This window comes from Tachypleus tridentatus, chromosome 6, assembly GCF_004210375.1.
Source record: "Tachypleus tridentatus isolate NWPU-2018 chromosome 6, ASM421037v1, whole genome shotgun sequence".
NCBI lineage: Eukaryota > Metazoa > Arthropoda > Merostomata > Xiphosura > Limulidae > Tachypleus > Tachypleus tridentatus.
In genome coordinates, this window is record NC_134830.1 from 131,581,962 (window position 1) to 131,609,512 (window position 27,551).

At 34.6% G+C, this 27,551-nt stretch overlaps 1 protein-coding gene across 4 annotated transcripts in view; it reads left to right on the forward strand.

The window, feature by feature from the left end:
- Positions 1-27,551, forward strand: part of LOC143253672 (M-phase inducer phosphatase 2-like) — a 92,338-nt gene that overhangs the window by 48,006 nt on the left and 16,781 nt on the right. For 2 of the 4 annotated variants that reach the window (XM_076507878.1, XM_076507880.1), the window contains exons 5-7: positions 13,760-13,829; positions 20,049-20,207; positions 24,852-24,971. In XM_076507878.1, coding sequence (XP_076363993.1) covers positions 13,760-13,829; positions 20,049-20,207; positions 24,852-24,971 — 349 coding nt within the window. Of the gene's footprint in view, positions 1-12,020; positions 13,830-20,048; positions 20,208-24,851; positions 24,972-27,551 lie in introns of those variants that run through there. The other 2 variants (XM_076507877.1, XM_076507881.1) reach the window with 2 other exon arrangements.

Sequence of the window (27,551 nt, forward strand, 5' to 3'; positions counted from 1 at the left end):
AGGTACTTTTGCTAATTAAATAAAATAAAACATGATAGTCCACAAGTTTAAGTTGATGGAATTCAGTATTAGTTGGTCATGAGCAAATACAATAAAGTTAGTTACTAAAGGCTCAAAGTAACATAATCATATTTCATGCCATAACTTGAAACTATAAACTTTGTGGTGACCTAATCTATAATAATAAAAAGAGCCTGTGTGTGACTGCCATGACTTCAACAGGAAATAACCTAGAGACCTGAAACTTTTCACACTTATCAAGGAGGTTCTGAGGGTGTGCACCTAGGTATTATTTTATTAGACTTGACTCAAGAAAATTTGAGGCCAATTTTTTGCCTTGTCGTTTTGCCTCATATGGTATTAAGCCTCATATATCTGCATCCTAAAGACTTGTAGAAACACATGTATACTTCTTTAAAATCTCATTTACTGAAATGGGCAATGTTCTTAGGTTTTCTGCCAAAATACACTTTTTCAACAAAAACATGCATAGGAAAGGACAAATCTGAGAATTAAAGAAAATGTTGAGTGGAACTAAATTTGGGAAATGGCAACAAATAATGGGAAGAAAAATATGAATCAGATAATTTGGAAAATGAAAATAATTTAAATAAAAACAAGTTGGTTGGTTGATTTAGTGTTTTATGGTACAAAGCAGCTAGGCTATCTGCACCAAACATCTGGTAAAAAAAACCAGGAAAAATTAATCTGAGAAACTAAATTAAAACTATGTACTTTTAAAAAGAGTTGGTGTTGTTTGATTCATGGAGCCAAAAAAGACAAGCATTAATCATCTTTTCCAAAACTTTACAGAAATAGTTAGTCAAAGCAAGTGGACAATAATTAGGAGTCTTAGAATTATTATCAGGCTTTTAAAAAAGGTACAACAATAGCCTTGCACCATGTATCAGGAAAAATATTCTCCTCTCAGATCTGGATAAAAGCAACCAGAAGAAGAGCAAGAGATACAGAATAAAGATGGCACAGCATATTATAGTGAACATTATTAGGCCAAACCAATATACTACTTGACAGATAAAGAGCAAGCTTAAGTTCTTCCAGTGTAAAGGACAATTGTTGTCATAAAGATAGTTAGCTCGAAAGGAAAGAGGCAATAATTCTGTATAATACTTGATGTATAAGAAGGCAAGTAAAGAAACAGAAGTGCTGGAAAAATGAGAAAAACACTCCCTGAAAATAATAGAGATGCTCTGTACATCAGTAACTTTCCTGAGCATTGTATAACACAGTGGAAAGCATAGTTTCCATTGGCATTCCAAACCATATACCAGATTACTTTGGAACTGGTGGTAGAAGAGATGCTGTTTGTAAACTTAAACCAGTGTTCCTTCTGGCTTTGATGTCTGACCTGCCGAGCATGGATACAGGCCTGCTGGAAAGCAATATGGCTAAAAAGAGTGGGATAACTGCAAAACGTATCCCAGCCCCATTTCTGAGTTTTCCATGCCTTCTGGCAGGCAGGAGACCACAATGGATGAGGATACCATGGGAAACATGCCAGGTTTTATAAAAAAATTAACAACTGTTTGAATTATACAGCCAGTTACTGTCTCCATACAGTCATTAATAGATGGAAGACTAACAACAGAAGGAACAAGTTTCAATAAAGTGGTGAGGGAAAGTCAATCAGTCTGCTCCAATCTCCACCATAGCACACAAGTTTGATAGCATAAGCCACAATTAATCTTCTACAATATGGTGGAAATTTATTATTGCCCTGTGGGTCACCATCAACCCTCCAAGAAAAATGAGAAAAGGTGAAGGTAGAATGATAATCAATAGCCATAAAAGACTGATTATGTGCATGAAAATAGGTAATATTTCCAATATTTAAGAGTGAAAGGTTTTAATCTGAGAGCATATGTTTCACAGAATGACTCTTCTCATCAATATCACCACTGACCCAGAGAGCATTGTGTCTATTAAATTTCCCAAGATTACAACGACAGATGGTAACTGTGAGAACATCAAGGCCTGGTGGATCATAAGTCTCTCCAAGAGATAGGTAGAGAGAACAAACTGATTTAACGACCCATAGAAATAGGGACAGCTACAGACTTAAAGGGTATATTGAAAGGCACAAACAAGATGAGTACATGTTGGTTACAGGATTGAGAGACACATTGGATGATAGAAATCAGTCAAGGCCTTAATGCCACCCAAATTAGAACAATAACCTCGAACAATTTTACTGTATAAATATCGCCATTTTCATTCAGGTGAAGGAGAACTTACAACTATAAGATTTTACTTATGTATAAGGAGGTCTGTTGACTTCCATGGGTTGATTGAGCAGATTTTTGTCAGAGGACGGAGACTCCAGAGACTTAAGGCGTGACTCAAATCCGAATGTTGGGGCTGAAAAAGATGGACTTGAGCGATCACTGGAAGTGATGGTGGAGACAGACAGAAGTAGATGTTTCCTTGTCAACTTGTGCAATTATGAAGGGCAAAAGACTTTTCAAATGGTGCAAGAAAGACTCAGATGGAAGCATTAAAATATCTTTCTGCACTACCACTTTAGCAGTAAAATGAAGAGTGGTAGAATATGTCAGAGATTGATAATCAGAATGTTATTTACAGTTTTTAAATATTGTGCTTCTTTTTTCTCCACCAACTTAGGACAAGAATGAAAATAAGAGGGAGGAGAACCATCACAATTGGCACTCTTAGGTGTCATGGTCTTTGTTTCCACAACTAGCACATGTCAAAGAATCACAACAAGATGTCTTAGAATATTTGAACACCTGAGATTGGAAACACCCGAGAGAGGTAGGAATATACGACTGTACCTTATAGTTTAGATATGCCTTTAGAAAGGCAGGTAGACATGGTGATATAAATGTCATAATAAGAACGTTTGTAGGCAGAACAATTTTTTATGAGTAGAGATACATCTTACTGCATAAATTTCTTGGCTGGAAAAACCATTGAGGATCTTTGACTCAGTGATGCTCTATAAATCCTCTCAGTGATGACTCTTCGGAAAGAATATAAAGAAGCATGAGGAGTAACCTAAATAAGTATATTCTCAATGGCCTTCCAATTGAGGAGAAGTTTACTATGTTTCCACCAGTATTTCTTTATAATGAAGATTCTTTACTGACATTGAAGAGTGAACAAATCCCTCTAAACCTTTCTGAATTAAAGAGGAAGATATTTGCCTTGAGGATATGTCAGAAAAATAAAATTTTGAGGTATATGGGTTGAATTGGGTAGTGACTGTGTTGGGTAGTAACTGTGTTGAATTTTATGTGGATTTGGGTGATCCATAAGGGAGTGAAAATGATTATTCGTCCACTGACCTACCCACAGTAGAGTTCTACGAGGGGACAAACTACAATGCCAAATAAGGATATTGTAGTGACGTCAGGTCATCTTGATCATTATACTCCAACACTAGCATCAAACATGATGCCCACAAGACCCACTGAGAATGCCCAATGCTGATACTCAGTTGACCCTTTGGAGCAATCCGTCTAGATGATTTCAATACCAAAGTGGTGTGTTGCAGTGTCACAGACATCACTCAGCCACCAGAATCTTCCCTTCCATGGGTCGCCATGCATGGCAAACAGATCCAAGAGTAGGTAAACTAAAGATACAGGACTTTTCCTGGGAGGCACCCTAATGATGTACAGGAATTTATCTTGAGAAGAATAGCAACAGACAAATGAGTTAAGGAATTGGTGCTTTGATGTGATATAGAAGTAATTAAAATAATTGAAACATCTGACTTGTATATTGAGGTCTGTGAATCATGAGGGGACCTTAGAATCCTGCAGTGGACTGTGGGTATTTTATGCTAGTTTGTAATATTAGTTACAGCATCTGAATAGCTAGATATATATTATTGAGTATTGAATCCTGCCTAACTAACTGTGATGTTAGGAGATTTAGTTTTCAGTTTCATGAACTTACTACTTTCTTTTTAGTTCTTCCCAGATCAAGATTTTTTTGCCTCTTATAACAGTTAACACTTCTTTTACTTTCATTTAAAGCAAGATAAATATAAAAAAGTAAAGACGAAAATTGACACTGTGATATATATATATATAATATCACTGACCAGCCTTAATAACGCTTTTAGAGTGAAAGGTAAAGTAAAATATTCCTGGGTGCTCCAAAACTGAAGACCCATTATCTGTTGCCATTATAGTACATACTAGATAGGTTATCAAAGAAAAAAATTTAATGCGAACGCAAGAAGTTTTTGAGGAATAACTAAACATGGAAGTACTTAATTGTAAAAGTTCAATATTTAAGAATTAGAAAAACGAACCAGTATGCTAAATATTGGAAGACTGGAAATATACTCGTCAAAAGTTTTATATAAAAATTAATGTTCGTCTACAAGTATGTGTTAACAGATCATGCAGGTTATACTGGAAGGAGCTTTATATAAAATTAGCAGTTGTGTGCTAACATCTTCAGACATAAATTGGGATTTTCTTTGAGGTGGCAGTAGGTGCAAAAATTCTTTGAAACAAAACTTTACAGGGAAGTAAATAAATTTAAACATTCAATATCATAAAGACTTAGAAGAGAAAAACAAAAAGATGTAACCTTAATTCATTTTATAATAACTAATGTGGATGATATTTTCTAATCCCAAATATGAGTGAAAACAAATGAAGACTGCTTCCAGTCAATACTAGGTCCCGTTAGGTCGTATGGACAGACAGTATTATCATCACCATTTTGCATGACAGAAATGTAGGTTGTTTAGACCAGGGGCACTCGGAAATTAAGAATTTCTCTTCGCATGACATGGTTTCAGGTTAACAACTATGATCCTAACATTTTCTAATGTATAGACATAGCTTAATAATTTCGGTTGTTTTTTATTTCATACTTTGCTATTGTCAGGACGTCAACCACGTACGACGTAAAAGTCCAGTAACGTGACCGTCCCTCTGTGTGATTTACACAAATCAAGATTAAAATTAGTATAAATATAATTTTTCATGCTCCTAACACAAAAACGTATGTAAAAAATTTGGATTTACTCATTTTAAGTATTTGTGGGGTTAGAGCGAACAAAAACATAATTGTGAATTTTTTTTGTGAAATTATTTGTCCATATTGTGACCAATTTAGATAGGATTTGGTACAAAGATACTTTTCTGCAGGCAAAATACTGACAAAAAATTGAGATCTGCACATTTTTAATAGTTGTAAAGGAGTCGAGATACATCGCAGTGTTTAACTTTGGGCTGTTTTTTTTTTTTTTCAATTACTCCGCCTATTTTGGCCCATTTTCATGGGATTTGGTACAAAAATACTGCCAAAAATATATACGTATATGCATACAAAAATGTGAGACATGTTCTTTTTGTACATTTTGGGGGTCAAAGGGTTAAAAGCTTGTAATCATATTTTGACTAATGTACGTAGAATTTAATACAAGGTCCCAAACAAAGAGATAGACAATTTTAGAAATTTTGTCTTTTGCTCAATCGTTCAGAAAGGAAAGCATAATTTGGGGATTTTTGTGAACTGTGTATGTCAACGAACCTACATGGGATTTGGTACAAAGAAACCTTGCAGCGCCCAAGCAGTGAGATAGACAGTTTTGGATTTTGCTGATGTCAAAATTGGCCATGTTGGGATTGCGTGGCAGAAACATGTTTCATTAGCCAATGAATGTTGGTCTCTTTAATTAGTAATTATATTTTATCGTGTTCTGTTACGTGAATTATATCTTGGAAAAGTAAAGAATTTCTTAATAACAAGAGTGCTACTCATTTAGGGTTCTCTCCTTTAAAAAAAAAAAAATCTGCCATTAAGATTATTATTGAAACAAAGGAGACAAGTAGCTCTGCAAATCAAGATTGTATCATTCCTTTCAAACACGATTCTAGAATTATTTTACACATGGTGCTTACATTTATAGTGCAATAAAAATTGAGCAATTTTCAGGCATTTAATATAATTATAGACTGAGAAATAAGTAGACATATATAAACCAGTGTCAAGAACAAATCGGTAAAAATAATCAATCGGATTTTTGGCCCGGCATGACCACGTGGGTTAAGGCGTTCGACTCGTAATCTGAGGGTCGCGGGTTCGAATCCGCATAACACCAACCATGCTCGCCCTTTCAGCTGTGAGGGCGTTATAATGTTACGGTTAATCTCACTATTCGTTGATAGAGTAGCCTAAGAGTTGGCGGTGGGTGATGATGACTACCTGCCTTCCCTCTAGTTTTCACTGCTAAATTAGATATGGCTAGCACAGATAGCCCTCGTGTAGCTTTGCGCGAAATACAAAAACAAACAATCAATCGGATTTTAAGACAACTGTATAAATTCAAACACCTTTCCCCAGCTTCAGTCCTCAGTGACTTCGCAATAAGCTTCACGACTTGTAATGCTTAAATTAAGGATTCAAAAGTCAAAGGTAACGTGTTTGGTTACAGTCGAGATAGTCGATTGTCAACCCTTGAATTAACAACGATATCGATAAGATCGTAAAGATTTATACAAAACATTGTATTCATGCTGTAGTTAAATTTAAGATAAAAAGTGAGTCAATAGTAATTTCATATTTACAACAAAGAAAAACACACACAATGAAAACACACTTGAACGGCATGTATTTAAATCGAAAACTGGTTGCAAATTGGCCCTCTGAAGTATGAAGCTGATAAGAAGTAATTAAGATACAACACAATATATCCAACACTTTAAACTGTAAGAGTGACAGTCAATCCCTTGGCATTAATTGTGGTTATTAGAGTACTTCTGACTGGTTACCTATCCTTTGGTCGGGAGTTTAACCTTTCGAGGTAAATTCCTCTATATGTGACGAAATGACCTCTCAGGAAAGGTTTCTTGTATTCAGTTTACCTTCTCTGAGATCCAAACATCCATCCATGAGTTTTACGTGTATGGCGTCCTGTAAAGGGAAGAAGATATGTCACATAATTGGTCAGTATATATTGGTAGCACTTTGACACATCACTTTGGCATTGGATTTCTGTAGAAGGGTAGGATAAAGTCAGTATTGTGAACATTGTGTCTGCTTCTCCTGTTTAGATGTAGTGCCCAGAAAACAACACCATAGCTACAATATCATGAGGAGGTGGAGTCAGTTGGCCTTGAATTATTTTCTTTTTTATGTGTTCTGCACCCAATGGCTCAATAAATAAACCTCATTGATAGGAAAGCAACCATTAACGATGAGCAGATTAGCTAGTTGACCTTGGGGGATCAGCTCAGTGGAAGAAGGGAGATTTTTTTGAATAGATAGTTTACATTTAAATAGGGTAGTAGCTGGCTTGTTTGCTAACGCTATTAACTCGGCTGTAAATGAAGTTTTAAACTAGGACTAGGGGTGAGAGCCAGGAAGAACTTAATGCAAAGAAAAATAACAGACTAGAAAAGTTTAGCATAGGAAATAAGTGTAGAAATAGTTACCAGAATAGCATTAATTATTGCTGTTATACAAAAAAGTAGTAAGATACAAAACAGATAACTTTAGAGTACTGGTAGAAATGGTTTGTTTGTTTGTTTGTTTTTGAATTTCACGCAAAGCTACACGAGGGCTACCTGCGCTATCCGTCTCTAATTTAACAGTGTAAGACTAGAGAGAAGGTAGCTGGTCATCACCACCCACTGCCAACTCTTGGGCTACTCTTTTACCAACAACTAGTAGGATTGTCCGTCACGTTATAACGCCCCCACAACTGAAAGGGTGAGTATATTTGGCGTGATGGGAACTCGAACCCGCGACCCTTGGACTACGAGCCGAGTGTCTTAACCACCTATTCATACCAGGCCAGTAGAAATGGAGTATTTTGATATAATAGGGATAACTAAAACATGGATAAACGTAGTTGATTTTAATGGCAGAAGTTTCTTTGAAATACAGACTATTTAATAGTAATATATTATTAAAAAGGGAGAGGCGTGGCTTTGTATGCAAAATGTATGTTACGTCCTGTTGAAGTTGAGGATATTAAAGATAATATCAGAAAGACTGAATCTGCTTAGGTTTATATCAGGGAATATAAAGGCAAAAGTCTTTTAGTGGTAATTTGTTACATACCACCAAATGATGGTGAAGTTAATGAGAAATTTTACAATGAGATTAAAATTCCACCTATTAATGAAATAATAATTATGGATTATTTTAATTTCAGGCATATAGGTTGGGAAAATGAAACAGTCAACCATGAGGGAGTAAGGTTTTTGGAAACTGTTCAGAATAGCTTTCTTCACCAATTAGTCAAGGAACCTACTTGAAACACTGCTATTTAAGCCCGATATGGCCAGGTGGTTAAGGCTTTCGACTCGCAATCTGGAGGTCGCGGGTTCGAATCCCCGTCACACCAAACATGCTCGCCCTTTCAGCCGTGAGGGCGCTATAATCTTCGGTCAAGCCCACTCTTTGTTGGTAAAAGAGTAGTCCAAGAGTTGGGGGGTGGGTTATGATGACTAGCTGCCTTCCCTCTAACTTTACCCTGCTAAATTAGGGACGGTTAGCGCAGAAAGCCCTCGTGTAGCTTTGCGCGAAATTTAAAAACAAACAATGTCAATTTTAGATTTATTGTTAGCTTCAAATATAGAAATGATCGAGAGGGAAGAAATTAGGGAACGTATGGGTTCAAGTATTCCTTGCTTTAGTAGGCCCGGCATGGCCAAGCGCGTAAGGCGTGCTACTCGTAATCCGAGGGTCGCGGGTTCGCGCCCGCGTCGCGCTAAACATGCTCGCCCTCCCAGCCGTGGGTGTGTATAATGTGACGGTCAATCCCACTATTCGTTGGTAAAAGAGTAGCCCAAGAGTTGGCGGTGGGTGGTGATGACTAGCTGCCTTCCCTCTAGTCTTACACTTCTAAATTAGGGACGGCTAACACAGATAGCCCTCGAGTAGCTTTGTGCGAAATTCCAAAAAAACAAAAAAACAAAAAATTGCTCTAGTAGATTAAATCTTTTGCTGCATAGGGAGAAAAGGAATAATGATATTTTAGTTACAAATTTCAAAAAAGGGTGCAACAATAATTATTTGCTGTGAATTGGGCAGCTGAGTTATTTTGAGACATTCAGCAAATGTGGAATGTTTTTAAACATTCAAAGTGAACATATTCCCTATAGAAAGAAAAGGGTAGCTGCAAGTAAAAAAACCCAGGTTGGCTTACGTACAGTTTAAGAGACTCAATTAATTAAAAGCATCATAAACTTTACTGTTATGACCAGAGGTTTAGAAGATTATAGAATATCAAGAAAGATGGTGAGAAAGAAAATTAGGACATCAAAAAGGATGTATGAGAAAAGGTTGGCTGAAAATGTAAAAACTAACAGTAAGAATTTCATTACGTACATTATAAGTAAACAAAATGTTAGAATGGGAGTAAGACCCTTGCGACATGTTATGTATTATAATTTATCTCGCATCAATCTCCAATTTGTTTTGTTACGTACCTTATGTATTACGATTTCAAATCACTAGAACTTGAAATTCGAATTTAGAAGTTAATTGAATGTCAATATGTATCAAATGTATGATATTTGTCAACAAGACTGATACACACAATTTTCTTTCTTAACAAAAATATATTTTAATATACAAACAACAATTCAATTTATAATAATGGTTATTACAAATAATGATTTATATACAACAGTATTACAAACTTACAAGCAGTTCTGAGTTCTTCTATCTGTTCTGGAACTGAATCTTTTATTGACAGTTCATGGAGAGCGAAGTAATTCTTCATTGGTACACAGGTGCACTTTACATGGCAGGATCTCTATTCTTGTCTGGTCTCACGTAAATTTCTCACAGCTGAAGTTATACAATGTCTTCGTAGAAATACTAACGTCCGAAGTTTAACGGTTCGTAATGTTCAAAAGCTATAAGCTTTTCTGGTCAAATATCTTTAGTTTTCCTATTAATAAGGATTTATCACAATAATAGCTGATGTTTATTTTGTACTGACTGTAGGGTGAAGTTCCTTAATGTACAGTTTTCAACAATATTTGGGAGATGCGCTTGTGCTTTCGTAAAATATATATTGTTGATTCGTACATATTAGAACCTTCTACAAATTTAGAAAATAGACAGGACTTTCACAGTACACATTTAACAATAAAAATTGCACATATTTCTAAATGTATATTAACTGAAACAAACATAGATATTAAAATAAATATACATTAGTATCATAAATCCGTCACGGCGATGATAAAGGAGGGCTATTATCTGCTAATGTTAAGGATTATTTTATCATATAAGCGGATAAATGTGGTGATCCTGTGGCTTTATAACATCCTCCCGGAAACTTGTTTTAAGATATAACAGACTAAACAGGTTTTAAAATTTTAGCATTATTTATTTATTTTTGAATTTCGCGAAAAGCTACACAAAGGTTACCTGTGCTAGCCATTCCTAATTCAATAGTGTAAGACTATAAAGATAAGGCACCTAGCCATCACCACAAATAGTGGGATTGACCGTAACATTATAACGCCCCTACGGCTGAAAGGGCGAGCATGCCTGGTGTGACGGAGATTCGAACCCACAACCATCAAATTACGAGTCGAGTGCCTTAACCACCTAACCATGCCGGGCCCAGCATTCTTTGCAATTTGAAATAAATATTAAAGAGATTTTAAACAACATGTAATAAATTTATCTATGTACTTTCAACTACTTTTTTAGCTTTCTCAGTTGTGATGCAATTTGGTTTGTTTTTGAATTTCGCTCAATGCTACACGAGGGGTATATGCGCTAGCCGTCCCTAATTTAGCAGTGTAAATCACTACCCACTGTCAATTTTTGAGCCACTCTCTCAACAACGAATAGTGGGATTGACCGTACCTTATGACGCCCTAACTGCTGAAAGGTCAAATGTGTTTGGTGTAACGAGGATTCGAATCCGCAACCCTCAGATTAAAAGTCGAGCGCCCTGGTCACGTCGGCCCACTCTCCCGGACACATAGCCATCCTTGAACTGTTCCAGTTGAACTCAAAGGGTATATGAAGTTAAGAGTGACCTGTCTTGTGAGAATACAACTTAAATATTTCTGAAAAATTAATATTTGTGGCCTGACATAGTAGCAGAAAGCTTAGGTTTTTAAGACAAAATTTGAAAGATATGTATCTGAAAGAAATATATTACTGTTTTAAATCAGACTATCGCATTCAGAAATCAACTTTGTAAACTGTGAGCATTGTGTAATGAATCTTAGGTGAACTGGAGGTAATATCAATGTTTGTGTATGGAAAAACTCAAGTTTTGGTTTTTTTCTATAGTATATGCAATGTGTTAGTTTTGGAATGGAATGACTGATATGTGTTACACATAAACGTAAAATGATAAAGAAAGGAATTGTTGTTTTTTCATTGTTATTTGAAAATTTATTCCGAAACTATAGAGTGGGTATTAAAATAGTTGGTGTGAATCTATCAATGTTGCTATGGCAACAGCACCTACCGTGTTTGCTCGATGTTGCGCATCAGCTCATGAGAACGTATGTTCAACTTCCAGCTGGCGCGAAAATTTGGCGCCAACATAGATTTATTTCGTGTTTAGTTGTTAACTTATTTGCTATGAATGTTTTTAATTTGCAGAGAGAAGAGTTTCTTTGAATTATATAATAAATATCGATCACCAAGCATTAATTAAATTATTGAGATAATAATATCCCGACGTTGGAAATCCTGTATTTTTGCTTAAAATGGTACTTTATTATTTAGAATTGCCTTCCTGAACACTAATTCTGGTTATTATAGTTATATCACTTTTGTTCAGAAGTTCTTATTAAGATATTATTGTTTTGGAACTGAACAGTAATAAAAAGCAAATAAATATAATATTACGTTTTTTTATATCAAGCTCTTGATAATTTAATATAACTGCTGTGCTAATGCTGCCTTTACATTTCTTTGTTTACTTTTAGATATTACAGAACAGAAACACCAATATTTCATTACGACAGACAACATGCATCGTATGTATTTATATGTTATGGCTGGTGACATTTTGTGCTGTACTATTCTAATATTGTTTGTTATGGTTTACGATATTTTGTATCGTGCTATACTAGTATATATTTATGTGTTTTATCTACCAGCTAGCTGACAGCCTTTTGTGCAATGTTGTATTAATATAAAGTTAAGTACATAATAGTTGGTAATTTTTTCTGTAATAGTGTTCCATAGTAGGTATTTATGTATGATGTAGTAGATGATTTTATGTACGTTATTGTGATGATGAATAGTGTTTATTTTGTATATGTGTATGATTAAAAAGGCGCCATTTATTTATTTTAAATTACAATTTGACACTTGAATAAAAACCTGTGAGAAAAACAAAGAAAACCCTGGCAACTTGTACTTTAGAAATGTTAAGAATATCATTTCTTTTGTATGCTTATAAAATAGGTCACACTTTTCTATAAATGATTTTGGGTTGAATTTCGCGCAAAGGCTATCTATACTGTCGTCCCTAATTTAACAGGGTAAGACTATATAGAGGGAAGGCAGCTAGTCTAAACTACTCTTTTACCAACGAACAGTGGGAGTTACCGTGACATTATAACACCCCCACGGCTAAAAGGGGCGACTATGTTTGAGATTTGACGGAGATTCGAACTCGCGACCCTCAGATTACAAGTCGAGTGCCTTAACCACCTGGCCATTCGAGGCCAGTAAATAAGAAAACACAGATAAAAACATATTGTGGTGATTCCCATCTTTCTGTTAATAACACTAGTTTGTATTTGGTATCAAGAACGTTATTTGTGTTTCTCTATATTGGCATTGTGCATAATAAATATATTACGGTATTGCATTTTAGAATATATTTCAAATGAATAAATTTGTATTTTGTTTCCCATGAGGTTTATGATTGTAAGTCGAATGTCGGAGAGGGGGGGGTTGCTGAAGGAGACGAGTAAGTGCTGTGTATTTCTTTCATTTTTCCTATTGTTAATTTCCTTGGGGAAGGGCCTACTGTCTACGTTTGACGTATGCCACGCGTCATGCGCGCGATCCTCGCATGTTGCCGCGAAACTCAACCCAGCAGCTGTTTATCATTAGATTAACACCCATTCTTCATTGGCTCTGCATCTGTTCATAGAGGCACGTGAAAGGAACAATGTTCTTTATATCCCGGTCATTCTAGTCATGGACATAAATCTAGACAGACGTGTACTGGAACTCTTCTAGTCGAGAAATGCACCTCAGGGAAAGACATCTGTGTAGAATTATCCAGTCTTGAGATGTCGACTTGGAAAGAAGAGCAGAAGATAGGTATCTTTGAAGATTATATGTCAGATTTTAACATTGATGGTAATGAAACTATGCCGAGTTGTCTAATACGATCAACACCTATTGTAATAGATATGTATAAATCTAGTGATAAACAGTATGTAAACACTCAGAGAAGTTTTCCTTCAAAGTGCAAAATCTACTGTTTGTGTCGAGATTCGCAAGTCTCCAGTTGTATGCTACTTTATTCCACAGTCGAAGAGCTCCTAGTCACATTAAATCATTCCATGTGTAATTACCTCACACCTTTTGGCGATAAAGGTACAGAGATGCTGAGTTTGGACAAACAGCAGGCTGGTTGTGACGCTGATAACTACTATTTCTATAGTCCAGGTTCTAGTAAAATGCGCTATTCTACCTGGCATGAGTTTTCTAGCGGTAATTCAAGCGCCTTAACCAGTAGTTTTAATAATAGAGAACCATGCAGTGAAGCTCTTTCTGTTTCTCCTCCACTTTGTAGGCTTTTGAAAGATGTTAGGATCGACAGTTCTGAGCACCAGAGGGCGCTAAGGAGAAACAAATCTCTTCCTGTAAGTAAATGTTTTTGAGAATGTTTAACTTGTCCAGTTACATGTTTTTTTTTGTTTTTTTTACAATATTATGCTAGCTTCACGTGAAAGATTACAAGAAACAATACGATGATAAAAATGTATATTTATTCTTTTTAATAAAGGTTCTACCCTTGACTACTTATCATTTATTTCGTGTTTGCAGGTATTATTATAATGTTAAATTTGTATAATCGTTTTCAAGCTAAGGTGTTCAAACATAACTTTTTGCATTAATGTTAGATTTTCAACTTTTAAATGTTTTAACCGTTTCTTCTCTTTCTCTAAAATTGCTATTAAGCAAATAAAATTTAAAAATAACAAAATTGCGACGATTCAAAACTTTAAATTATTACACATGTTTTATATACTAGTAATTATTCTCTTCCACAATGGGAAAAATTGAAACCAAATATTTCACATTAGTAATTCTCTCTATTAAATAGAACCAATAACCAGTTGTAGTTAAAATTAATAAACAAAATCATTGTTCTTCACACTCATATTTTTCTACATTGGAGTCTTTAGATATAATAATAGTAGTTTTTTTTTTATAATATCAAGTAGTAATTATAGTCTGGGAACTCTTTTCATAGCAGAATGCTTCGTTCTTGTTATCACATGGTAATGTTTGTTTGTTTTTGAATTAAGCACAAAGTTACACAATGGGCTATCTGTGCTCTGCCCACCACGGGTATCGAAACCCGATTTTTAGCGTTGTAAGTCCGCAGACACACCGCTGAGCCACTGGGGGGCCACATGGTAATACTAAAGTTGAAACTTCGTAGTGTCACTTCGTTTTCATTATCCTTTAGAAATTCTGGTAACTGTTGTTCTTGTAGCAGTTGGTTTTCAATATCGGATACCAATTATAATATGGAATTTACATTCTAATTTTGATGTTGGGACTGTTTTTCTAATATTTTATTTTCAGTACAAGATAGAAACTCTAATCTGGGGGCTGTCATCCTTGTAACACTTTAGTTTTGTTATGAAATATTAGTACTAGTCTCACAATATTTGTCCTACTAACAGAGTTTTGAGTATCAAATAGTGATTCTAGTCTGGGAACTGTTGTGTTAATACCAGTTGGTTTACAGTATCAGATAGTAATTCTAATCGCGAAACTGTTGTCTTAATAGCAGTTGGTTTTCGTTATCAGCTAATAATTCTAATATAGGAAATATTATTCAAAGGAGAATTGGGTTTCATTATCTTATAGTAATTCTAACATTAGATATCTTGTCTCAGTAACAGTTTTCAATACCAGATAATAATTATGTTCTGGGAACTGTTGGAACAACTTGTTTTCAGTATTCTATAGTAATCCTAAACTGGGAAATGTTATTATACTAGAAACAGTTTTATTATCAGATTGCAATTCTAATGTAGAAACTTTTGTGCTAGTTAGATTTGGTTTCTATAACGAAATATTAATTCTAATCTGGGAACTGTTCTACCACTAATAGGTGATTTTAATTATTAAATAGAAATTCTAATTTGTGAACTGTTATTATAACAATACCTGTTTTTAATTATCAGATAGCAATTCTAATCTGCCACACGTTGTCCTAGCAACAGCAGAGGTTGATGATCAGATAGTAGTTCTAATATTGGAATTGTCGTCCTAATAAGACTTGGTTTTCTTTTCATTACCATATACTAATTATAGTGTGGTAACTGCTTAGTACAATTCTAATATTTTAAAATCTAGTAGCCAAGTGTGCCTAACGTAACTTCACTACTGTTTGTCCAGGGAAATGAGGGCTACACTAGTGCCCCGTTACCTGCAGTTTTTTGTGTGTTTTTTTCACAAAATTCTCAAAATAATTGTGCTATTACACTTCTAGACAGTAATTTACATGGTTTGGAGAAACTGTTCCTCAGAAATTAATTTTTGTTGAAAAAATTCAGGTGTTGGATAAAATCCCGAGTTTTTACCTTGCCTCTCTCTCTCTTTTAACTGTTAAGACAAGAATACAAAATACTTGTATGTTTGTAGCTTGTCTAAGTTTATTTGATTAATGATTAAAAACATACAATACAAAAACACGCAAAATACAAGTTAGATATCTTAAAAGATTTCGTTTAACTTCGGTTGTTCGCTGTTATACGCTGCATGTTGGGTGTCCTTTATCTAAAGATGCACGTTTAGGTTTTGTTGGGGTTTCATCTAGTTAGACAAGACCCTCTTTCTTATAGATATAATTGGTATCTTCAGTCTTATTATGCCTAGAATTGTATGTTAGTTGGATTAAAGTTTTAATATCCATATCAGTCGTCTTTAGAATACATTGGTATCTTCAGTCTGTTTTTACAGGCGTTGATAGGGGGTGAATGCACTTTAGTGTCTATGGTAGTAAAAGTGCCGAAGTTTATGATCTGATTACACTTACGTTAGTGATTAAGTTTAGTTAAAACTTGAAACGGGCAATTAAAAGATGAGGTATTGTGGGTGAAAAAGTGAAACTGGTCTCATGTAACTCATAAAACTCGGAGAAATCGAAGAAGACAACTGACTGGACAACCAACACTTTGCCTTTATTATTATTGTGTGTGTGTTTTCTTTTAGCAAAGCCACTTCGGGCTATCTGCTCAGTCCACCGAGGGGAATCGAACCCTTGATTTTAGCGTTGTAAATCCGTATATTTACCGCTGTACCAGCGGGATACGAGTATTATTGTGACGACTTTTATCATTTTTCATGATCATATCATCAAACGGCAGTAAAAATATCATAACTTAATACAAATAATTTAAGTATATTAAAAATTTTGTGGATTAAACAATAGATAACTGGAGAGATAAACTAGTGCCTCGGTTATCCTCTGTTTGTGTTATCCGGAATTGTTTGTTTTCCCTTGACCATCCCAAATGGCCCGGCATGGCCAGGTGGGTTAAGGCGTGCGACTCGTAATCTGAGGGTCGCGGGTTCGCATCCCTGTCGCACCCAACATGCTCGCCTTTTCAGCCGTGGGGAGTTATAATGTTACGGTCAAACCCACTATTCGTTGGTAAAAAGAGTAGCCCAAGAGTTGGTGGAGGGTGGTGATGACTAGTTGCCTTTTCTCTAGTCTTACACTGCTAAATTAGGGATGGCTAGCGCAGATAGCCCTCGAGTATCTTTGCGCGAAATTCGAAAACCAAAACAAACCAACCCAAACAATTGAGGCACCGGTGTATGTTAATTTACTTCCACAGCAATTATTGCATGCTGACGACAACACAATGCCAACAACCACATGATACTATTGCCTGAACTAACTGCCTTTAGGTCCATATTGACCTAAATACGCGCGTTGATTGGTTGAATTGAGAGAAGTGAGAAAAACCAAATGGCGCGAAATTAGTAACGAGTTGTGCAACTGCATCGCTTCATTTTGGAAAAACACAAACACGACAAAGTGCTCAATCCGTCATTAAAATCCTAGAAACAAAGCTTGATTTAGGAATGAAAAACGCGAAAATAATTCCGGACTTTTAAGACTCTAGAATTATTCTAGGTTAGAGTTCTGTTTAGAACAGTCCTACGCACGAATAAAATGGAATTAACACTTGGCGCAAAGATGAAATTTTTAGTCACCGTAGCCACATGGTGCTAGGGATTTGTCGATGCCTGGCCCAGTAATAGTTGATTTTTATTATCGTATAGTAATTGTAATATGGGAACTGTTAGGCTGTTAGAATAGTTTTCATTATCATATTAATTCTAATCTGGTGACTGTTGCTTAGTAACAGTTTTTCACTGTCGTATAGTAATTTTAATATTTGCACTGCTGTACTAGTAAGTTAGTCTTGATTATCAGATACTAATTCTAATCTGGAAACTTATTGTTATAGTAACAGTTGGTTTTCATTTTCAATTAGCAAATCTAATGTTGAGGTGTACTAGCAACAGTTGGTCTTCATTATCAGTTAACACTTTTAAGTTAGGAACTGTTGTCCTAGTAACAGTAGGTTTTTTGTATTCTGTAGTAATTCTAACATTGGAATTATTGTCCTAGTAAGTTTACATTATCAGATAGTAATTCCAATATGGGAAGTCTTGTCCTTGAAAGGTTTGGTTTTTTTATCACATTTTATCTACAAACTATTGTCTTAGCAACAGTTAGCTTTATTTATCAGATAGTGAATCAAATATAAAAACAGTTTTCATTACCACTTGCTAATTTTGATCTGGAAACTATTGTTCTAGTAACAGTTTGTTTTTTTATTGGATAAAAATTCTAATATAGTGACTTTTGACCTTTTAGGTAGTAGTTTTCTTTATTCTGTAATAATTATTAATTTTAATATGGGAACAGTTAGTTTTTATTATCAGATAGCAGTTCTGATCTGGAAGCTGTTGTCATAGTGGTAGTTGATTTTCATTATTATATAGTAATTTTAATGTTGGAACTGTTGTCCTAATATCAGTTAGTTTTCATTATGATGTAATAATTTTAATACAGGAAATGTAGTTTTAGTAAGTTAGTTTTCATTATCAGATATGTTTTCAGTATTATATAGTAGTTCCAGTATGGGAACTGTTGTCATAGTAAGAGTTGGTTTTCACTGTCACATACTAATTCTAATCTAAGAAGTATTGTCTTAGAAACATTTGGTTTTCATGATCAGATACCAGTTGTGATGTGGAACTGTTGTCCTATTAGTGTTGACTTTCATCATCAGATAGCAATTGTAATATTTCCACTGTTGTACTAATAAAAGTTAATTTTCACTACTAGATGTTGGAACTCTTGTCTGAGTAATAGTTTTCATTATCAGGTATTATTTCTATTATGTTCATACTAGAACTTAGTGGATTTTTTTCCTTTAAAGTTTCAATTGCTGACATAATTTTATACACTTGACTGAACATTTAATCTTCATGTTATGTTATATTGAGTAATTATTCATTTTTGTGTTATAGCACTTAGTGCAAAAAACTGACTGAAACAGATTGGGTGAAATTACTTATTTTATATGAAAAATACATAGGGATCCCCAGTGATATTTGTTGGGTTTAACTGCAATGTTACTGGTATTGTATATTCACATTTTCTAATTCTGATATATATATATATATATGTGTGTGTGTGTGTGTGTGTGTTATTAAAAACAAACAAAGAATCTGGTGCTTAAGTAGTGTAAAAATGTGTTTGTAAAGTTAATGATTTATCAGTCTTCTTAAAATGTTTCCAAAAAGCATGTTAACCTATAAGTATAGAAGTAATGTGTGTGTTTCTTATAGTAAAGCTACATAGGGCTATCTGCTCAGCCCACCAAGGGGAATCAAACCCTTAATTTTAGCGTTGTAAATCTGGAGACATACCGCTGTACTAGCGGTGGGCTAGAAGTAATGATATACTGTTTTTTTACAATGATAAAAAAGATATATTTATGTATATGATAAGTGGTTTAGCTATGCAAGCTTTAGTATGACACTCTGTTATGTAAGTAATATTTTTTATGGAGAATATAGAATTCAAAATGGGTAGTTGTGTAATTCTTGAACACACAGTTAAGATTACCAGGCAGTTTCTTTAACTGTTAACATCTGTCAGTTGGTTAAAACATCTTCCTGGTAAATAGAACTTTGGGTTTGAAATTCATCTGATTTAAATTCTTTAAATTCTCACTTCTTTGAAAAAAATGTATTTAACTGGTGGTTGATCTAAACTCTACTAAATTTTTTACCACAGGTTCAACTTCAGTACTTTCTGTACATTTTTTTCTTTATTTCTCAGCAGAGGAGATGGGCTTTAATGTTGACAGTTTAGTTGTAATTATACTTTGTCTCTTATCTCAAACTGTGTCAGTTGTTTTAAGAATGTATGAACAATCACCTGTTAAAGTAGTGTGGTTTTCAGTTTCGCTCATAAAAACATAACACTTGTTTCAGATAAAACACAGAGACAATAATTAACTAGTATATCTTTTAAGATTAGTAAATATTCAATTACTCAAAATCAAAACAGTATACACATATATTGTAACCAGTGTATGCAGTATCTTGTTTCTTTTAAAAAAATAAAATGTAATATGTTTGAACTTTACCAGTTTCTAATAAAAACATTCTTAAACAAGCATAACTTAACAAAAGTTTTATGTGATGAAGTCTACTTTTATTATAAAAAAAACAGTGTGTCTTTGGACTTGTAGCTCATATTCAGTGAAGAAACCATTAGCTGACAATTAATATAATTATTTTGTGTCTAGAATCATCTTGAATGTATGAACAAGGAGAATATCCCAAACATTGTTGAAGAAAGTACAGAAAATAAAGTTTATCAAGATGGTGACCTACATAATTTCCCTGAAAGAAACCTGAACTCAGATTCACTATCCAGTGGTTTTGAAGAATTCAACCAAAATACAGTTAGTACATAGATAGTGTTTTATAATTATATATTTTGTTTGCCACATTAACAATTAAAAATCTAATAATTATAAAACAATAATATGATTTTAAATTTTTATACATAGTAATTAATAATACTTAATAATTTGTAAAATGGCTGAAAGTAAACTCCTTTTTCCTTTCTTTATTAACATTATTCACATGTACAAAAAAAATCATGAAGTTGTATCTTAGCTGGAGTTGTATTAATTCCCATAATAGTAATTTACAACATATCAGATTATCTGCCTAGCATCATACACATTGACTGACTTACTGATTTTGCATTAAGCATATACTTGTTGCACATGACTAAACTTTCAATTACATTACAAGTTATAAAGAACCTTATCAGAGGTAATACATGTTTTATAGTGAGTTCGCATTTTTGACACTACTGGTTAGTGTTATAGTAAGTTTATACTTCTGATATGATACATACCTTTATTTGCTCTTTAATGCATTAAAAAAGTATTTTCACTTGACTCACTAGCACTTCAGGCTGTTCATGTAACATGCACAGAATATGATGACCCTCCAACAATAGGAACACAACACACACTCCTGAAGCAGCTGACTCCCTTTGTATTATATTTCATGGACCAGTGTTCTTAATTGGTACCATACGAGTCGGGCATGTTTCTTGTTGAGTTTGAGTTTTCAATACTGACTACATGTGATATTTTTATTAATGTGTAAAGCACATGCTTTCATTCTATCTTGCATTATATCATGACACAGATTTTTATTATCTGTATCTTACACATTATTGTATTTTATACATTTCATATTTGTCATGATTATCAATGTGGCTACTGCTGTTTGTGTGAGCACACTTATTTTTTGCACCTAGGCTACAGGATCAACATTGCCTTCTTTTATTGAGTGTTTACTTTCTTCATGTGGCCTGGACCTTCTCGTTGAAGCACATTCTGGTTTTTCTGTAAGTTCAAGATGTGGATTATTTCATTGATTTTATTTTACATGATTCAATGGCTGTGTTGCTAAGTCTTTCAATATGGTGGAGGTTTGTTTTTCTCCTCCTTTCTTTGTATTACATCTGGCTCTTCCAGTGGCTCACTGATAAGTATTTCAATTTGTATGCTACCAACTGCATTGCTATACCTATGGTCAGAAATCAAGGGCCTCAGGAGAGATGAGAAAATTTTTTTCCAAATCAATCTCTTAGAGCTTCTAAGTGTTCAACAAGCTGTGCCTTGGAGTCTTGTTTTGTTGCAAGGGAAGATGGTAATGCTTCAGTCAGACAATTCCACTGTGATCTCCTACATTTCCAAACAAGGAGGCATTCATTCTAGGTCCCTGTTTACAAGCATTGGGTGTTCTCTTTTGAGCCCTTAATTAGCAGATTGTTCTCCTGGTTTGTCTTGCCATGAAACAGGTGATTAATCCACAAGCTTTTTTTCTTTTATTGTTAGATTTGCTCTCATTTTGGGACTTCTCAGATCAATGATTTTTCCACATGCTACAGTGCTCAGTTCCTGTCCTTCTGGTTTTCTGTACATGACCCTCAGTCGTTGGACATAAATTCTCTCAGCCAGGATTGGATTAGTCTTCATTTTTATGTGTTCTTTTTTATTTGTCTGTTATCTTATGTTTTTGCATTAATATACTTCTCATCTGGTTGATTTCTTCTGGTTGTGTCATATTGGCTGCATCAGCCATGGTATCACTCCTTCAGTAGTAACACCTCTTCTACTTCCTCTCTGGCCATCTATTATGTTAGCCTTGGTTGGAATTTTTAATCTGGTGGTCATCATTTTTTGGCTTCATGTCTGGATTTTATGTGATTTGTTCTATAACATCAGTGATTCACCTTGTGAGTGACATTTTTCTTAACATGGCCCATTTGGTATTCTTCATTAGATGTTTTTCAAAAGAAATGGTTTACTTATCATAGGTAGTCTCTTAGACGAGTTTGGTATCTTTCTCATCTCACTATTCTGCATATTTCTCAATTTCTGATATTGTTATTCAGCAAAGGTTGATGCCTTCATCCAATTCTCTGTATAAGGCAGGTTTGTCAGCTACTTTTAATTTTTTAGGAGATGTAAAAGTTTTGAATCCCCAGTTTTGTTCTTTCTTCTGAACTCTTTCCAGGCTATTCTCTCATACTTCTAGGTTCTTAATTGAGATATATTAGTTCTTCTTGCCTTATCTCATCCTTCCTCTGAAGCCAAAGAGCTTCATCTTCCCTATATCACCTTTCTATTGAGACTTATTTTCTTTTGTTGTTGACTGGCAGCTGTCAACGTTTGAATATGTTTGTGATTTATGTTCACAGCACCCTTAACCATTCCACTTATACTCAGTTGTATCTTGATTCTTTCTACCTGAACTTCAGCAGCTAAAGAAGGGAATAAGGCTTTCTCTCTTATTCATCTTTCTTCCATTTGTCATTTTTATGACTGCTCAAATATGGATCATTTTGAATCCTTGGTTTGGGATCTCCATTGTTATGTTTTCTGGACTAAGTGTTTTGGGGATTCATTTCACTGCTTGCTTTGCTAGTGTAATATTAAGGTGTCACATGACTCATCCTCAGTCACTTTGACAGTTTGGGTTTATCAGTCAGTTCATATTATGTATTCTGGGCTTTCTTTGGGGGGATGGAGACTTCTTTGTGTCTCATCTTATAATGTTCACCATATCTCAGCATCCCTGAGGACTTGGTTATATTGCCTGCTGGAAGAAATTGTAAAGGCTGGAATGTGGACTGCACCTAATATATTTATACCTCATTATTTACATGATTTGGTGATTGCCTTCTCTGAAGGTTTGTAGATATCCCTTGTGGCTATTCTCCATGCTTTAGTTAAATTATAAAATAGGTGAATGACTTTATTTCTGTTCTTTTGTAGGGACCCTCTCATCATTTTCATTTGAATATCACTCAGTGGTGGATGTTGCCCAGTCAGATATGTTTCTTTCCAAGTCCACACTAACAACCAGTCAACCACTAAATGTTCCTAGTAGCAACAAGCTCTGTTGAGATGGGGTGTTCCATAAGACCACCTTGTGCACTTTCTTGGTGGTAGATTTTCTGTCTCATAGATTATCATGAGTAAAGCTTAAGGGGATTTTGTACATCCCTACTACCACTTGGATTGAATAAATCATGGAATATGGTTCATCTATTTTACTGTGTCCAGGGCATCATTCCTAGAGTCTCCCAATTTCTTTTATTGGAGTGTGGGAGTCCTTACCACTCCAACTAGTCACTGGAGTTGTGGGCAGAGGTTTGTTCCCCCTGAGTGTTGCTTGAACTTATTATTCCATTCATAGAGAAGAGGGCTATGCTGGTTGTCTTCCTACCAATAACCATGGATAGTTTTCCCAGATACATGTTGGAAGCAGGACCAGCATATGTAAAAACCTTCTTATATATGGTTGTGATGAGCATAGCCATTCTTTTTGCTCACTATCTTCATTTCTATGCTCATGGAAGAGGATCCTTTAAGTCCTCATAATTCCACATACAGAATGTCAGTTTCTGTGCAGTGCAATTGCATGGACTTAGTTTATTCCACATTCTCCTCATAATTCTGGAGGCAGGTTGGAGAGTTAGGATTTCTGTGCATAGCCCTAAGCCAGGTAATCTCTGTTTCTTCAAGTTGAATGAGATGTGTTAGGCCCCATAATTCCAATCTGTTTGTTGTAATTTGCACTTCAGTTTGGGTTAAGGATTTGTCCACTTTTGTGTTGCTTGCCTTTTCTTCATAATTGCAGCAGCTCAACATGCGACATTCTGTAGCTTTCAGGTTGGTTTCCAATAATACTACAATACATAACAAGAACAAATAAAAGAGTTGAACTCCTGTTCTAGTCATTATACCTTGGATCTACAGCTTTGGTCTACAGCCTTGTAATCCAATGACAAGACTTGGGACCTTGCCTGTCTGGTTAGCGCTTGGAAATTTTCTATGAGTTAGGTACAGTGTTTCTTCATTTCATGTTTTCTTTTAATGATGTTAGGGTCTCTGTGGCCAGTTGGCCTTTAACCACCCATGAATTAGATTTCATGTTGTCTGGCTGATTAGCATACCTGTTTTGGAAGTAGTGCAATCTACTTTGGTGTGCTGTAGTTGTATCTCATTTTTACATACCTCTGTACTATGCAGATGCTTTTTGCATGGATCTTGCCCTCATCAGCTCTTTTACCTTGTCAGTGTGGAATTGTAAGTATAGTGTGAGGGGACATGTGTTTCAAAAGTTAACATTTTTGTGTACTAAAAACATATTTCCAATGATACTTATCTCCTCTCACATTCTCCTGCTCTTCCTCTACATGAAGTGGCTGATATTCAAGTCTGCTAGTTTAGACCATCTTGAAAAATGAATAGGAAGTAATAATGAAGAGCTTATATATGGATCTGGGATGGGAGGTGCAATTGGAAAAAAATCACAGTCACAACATTTAATATGCTTGGGGCAATAAAATGGGGTATAAAGGCTTGAGTAAGCAAGTTAAGATTTATATCAGTGCTTAGATGAACAAAGAAGAGAAAATTTCAATGGGATAAAGCTGTAATGTGAGATAAGTTTCATCAGAAATACATTTTCTGTAGAGATAAAAGTTAACTTTTTTAAATCTCTTCATACAGGTTGAAGAACGCCAGTCATCATTTGCTAAGCCTAATATTCTGCCTCACAGTATGCTATATTTCATAGATTTTTCCACAGGAATGAGATCATCATTAGCCTCTACCTCCTCTTCAGAACTGGTGAGTGGTAGCTTGAAGAATTGTTCCAAGTAATTACAATTAAATAAAGTAATTAAAAATTGTCACAATTTTTCATTTATAACAAGGTTGTAGTTAAAAATTGTGTTGGTAAGGTATATAGTGATAATAATACCAGTGACAGTGCCAGCAATGTTTTACTAACTTAAAGATTTAATCTTTCAGGTTTAAACTGTAGAGTAAACACCATTAATGTTGGTACAGAGTATTATATGATTGAAGATCAGGTGTAGTGTTGTAGAACAATAATAATCATTTAGTAATCTATAGTTTATTAGATTGACACAGTAAAGTAAACATTAATAATGAATTATTTCAGTACAGTAGATTATATGATAGAAAACTAGCTGTTGTGTGATAAAATTATATAAATGTGTGTGTGTACAGTGTTGAAAAATTTTGGAAGCACTTGCAAATCTATAGCGGTAAAATGTTTGACATAGAGATAAAGATTTGTTGCACATGTAAGAATAACATTTAACATAGTTTTCTTTTACAGAACAAAAATATTTTATTAATATGTTATTTCAGCAAGATGGCGGCCCTCTAACTTGATCCTTATTATAGCAACATACATGAGAAACATTATACTCAGTGTATTGGATAGGGAGGCTTGATAAGCTGGTAATAGATCACTTACATGAAGCTTCATAAAAGATATAATTTATTTTAGTGTTGTTGTGAGTAAGGATTAATTGTTTCAATATATCCAAAAAAAGGTTTCACAAAAGTTAAGATTCCTGCAATATTGTTGAGCATTTGACATGAAACTGGGTACAGAATAGCGATTTTGTGTGTAATTTGTAGTGCACATGTTGAACTATGTTATTTTATGCTATAAAAAAACAACAACTTTAAATGTCATTTAAGTTGGTATAACTTTTCAATAGTATTTCCAAAATTCTTGAACACTGTGGATACTTATTGTTTATCACGATAAGAATGATACATCCTCTCACTGTGTACACTTATTACAACATCAAAAATAATTTTATACTTGTTTTAATTTTTACTGTATTAATGAATAGGTATGAGTTTCTTGCATTTTTATTGAAAAAGTTTCTTCAGAAACTACTCATTTCTCTACAGAACAATCAACTAATCAGTGATGTCAAGAAAACCCACATGTAGAGAAATATATATGTAAAAATGGCTCGTTTGGGTTGAGAAAATTTTTTACGTAGAGGAGTGAACAACGTTTCGACCTCTTCGGTCATCGTCAGGTTCAAAAAGAAAGAGAGAGGTAACTGACCGGAAGCTGACCACATGTTTGAAAGGGGTTGTGTATTGAGTGTCAGAATGTAGAGGGTGGACTTAGATGTTGAATATACAATTTTATATTATTTATTTTTTTATTATTATTTATTATATTATATTTTAATATAGATATAAAGGTGTCCCTTTGTATTGGTTTATTTTGGGCTTAAGTTGTTGTATCAGTAAAGCTTCTTTAATTTTGCATTTTTTATGTTTGTTTCTTTATTTAGTATTTGAGTGTTTTCTATGATTATGTTATGTTTATTTGACTTACAGTGTTCGAAAACGTGTGAAGGTGACTTTTTATGTTCTTTAAATCTGGTTTAGAAAAATGAAAACCATCTTTTCCCCTACCCATTATTTGGTTCATTTAGGAGTTTTTTTTAATTCTCATTTTAATCATACCCAATCTTCTCCACTATTTATTTAGGATATGGAGCAATTGGTGATCAAGATCATGATCTTTTCTTTCCTTTTCTGCTAGCTCCTCTTTTAAGGATGTGGGCTTCCTTGGAAACTTTTGTACTTCTCAGTTGCACTCCCATACTATCCCTGCACTAGATATTTCATGCTCAATGGAACTTCCACACAAATGTTGAAGCTTTTGGCTGTCCGTTGAGTTATGTCTCATTTTCTCCAACAATTTTGACAATACTGAGAGATTATAGGAATATAACTAAACAATTAAAACTGAAGAAAAGACAGCTTTTGGCTGTCCATTGAGTTATGTCTCATTTTCTCCATCTGAGGGGATCATTCTCATGAAGTGGTCCCTAGATCCTCAGGTTTTATGGTGGCTGTGCTCCCTTCTTTGTATCCTGCATGTAGATGCTTTTGTTACTATTCTAAAATTGTGATCCTTTTGATCTCTGGTTCCTCATCCTCAGGCTTTAGGCATGGATGCTTTCGTTCAGGATTGGAGGAACCTTTCACATTTATGCTTTCTTTTCTGTATGTCTCTTTCCTAAAGTTATTTCCATCTTCAAAATCACTCTATATCAGGTTCTCTTGGTAGCTCTGTTTTGGCTGACTCAGCCTTGGTTCCTTCTCCTAGAGCTTCTACAAGTATTGAATCCTCTGCCCCTGCACTTGTTATAATCTCTCCTTCAACAAACTCGTTTGGACATCTATCCTGCCATTCCCATCTTCTTGTTTCCTTTTGTGGCATCCAATCCTGTTTGTTTATTCCATGGAACCCTTTTGTGTCATGTGATTTTCCTCCCAACAACCTAACAGGGTGGGTTCATCAGGTTTTTTGATTGGCTTATTCTTCCTTCTTCATAGAAGGGCATTATCTTCATCATG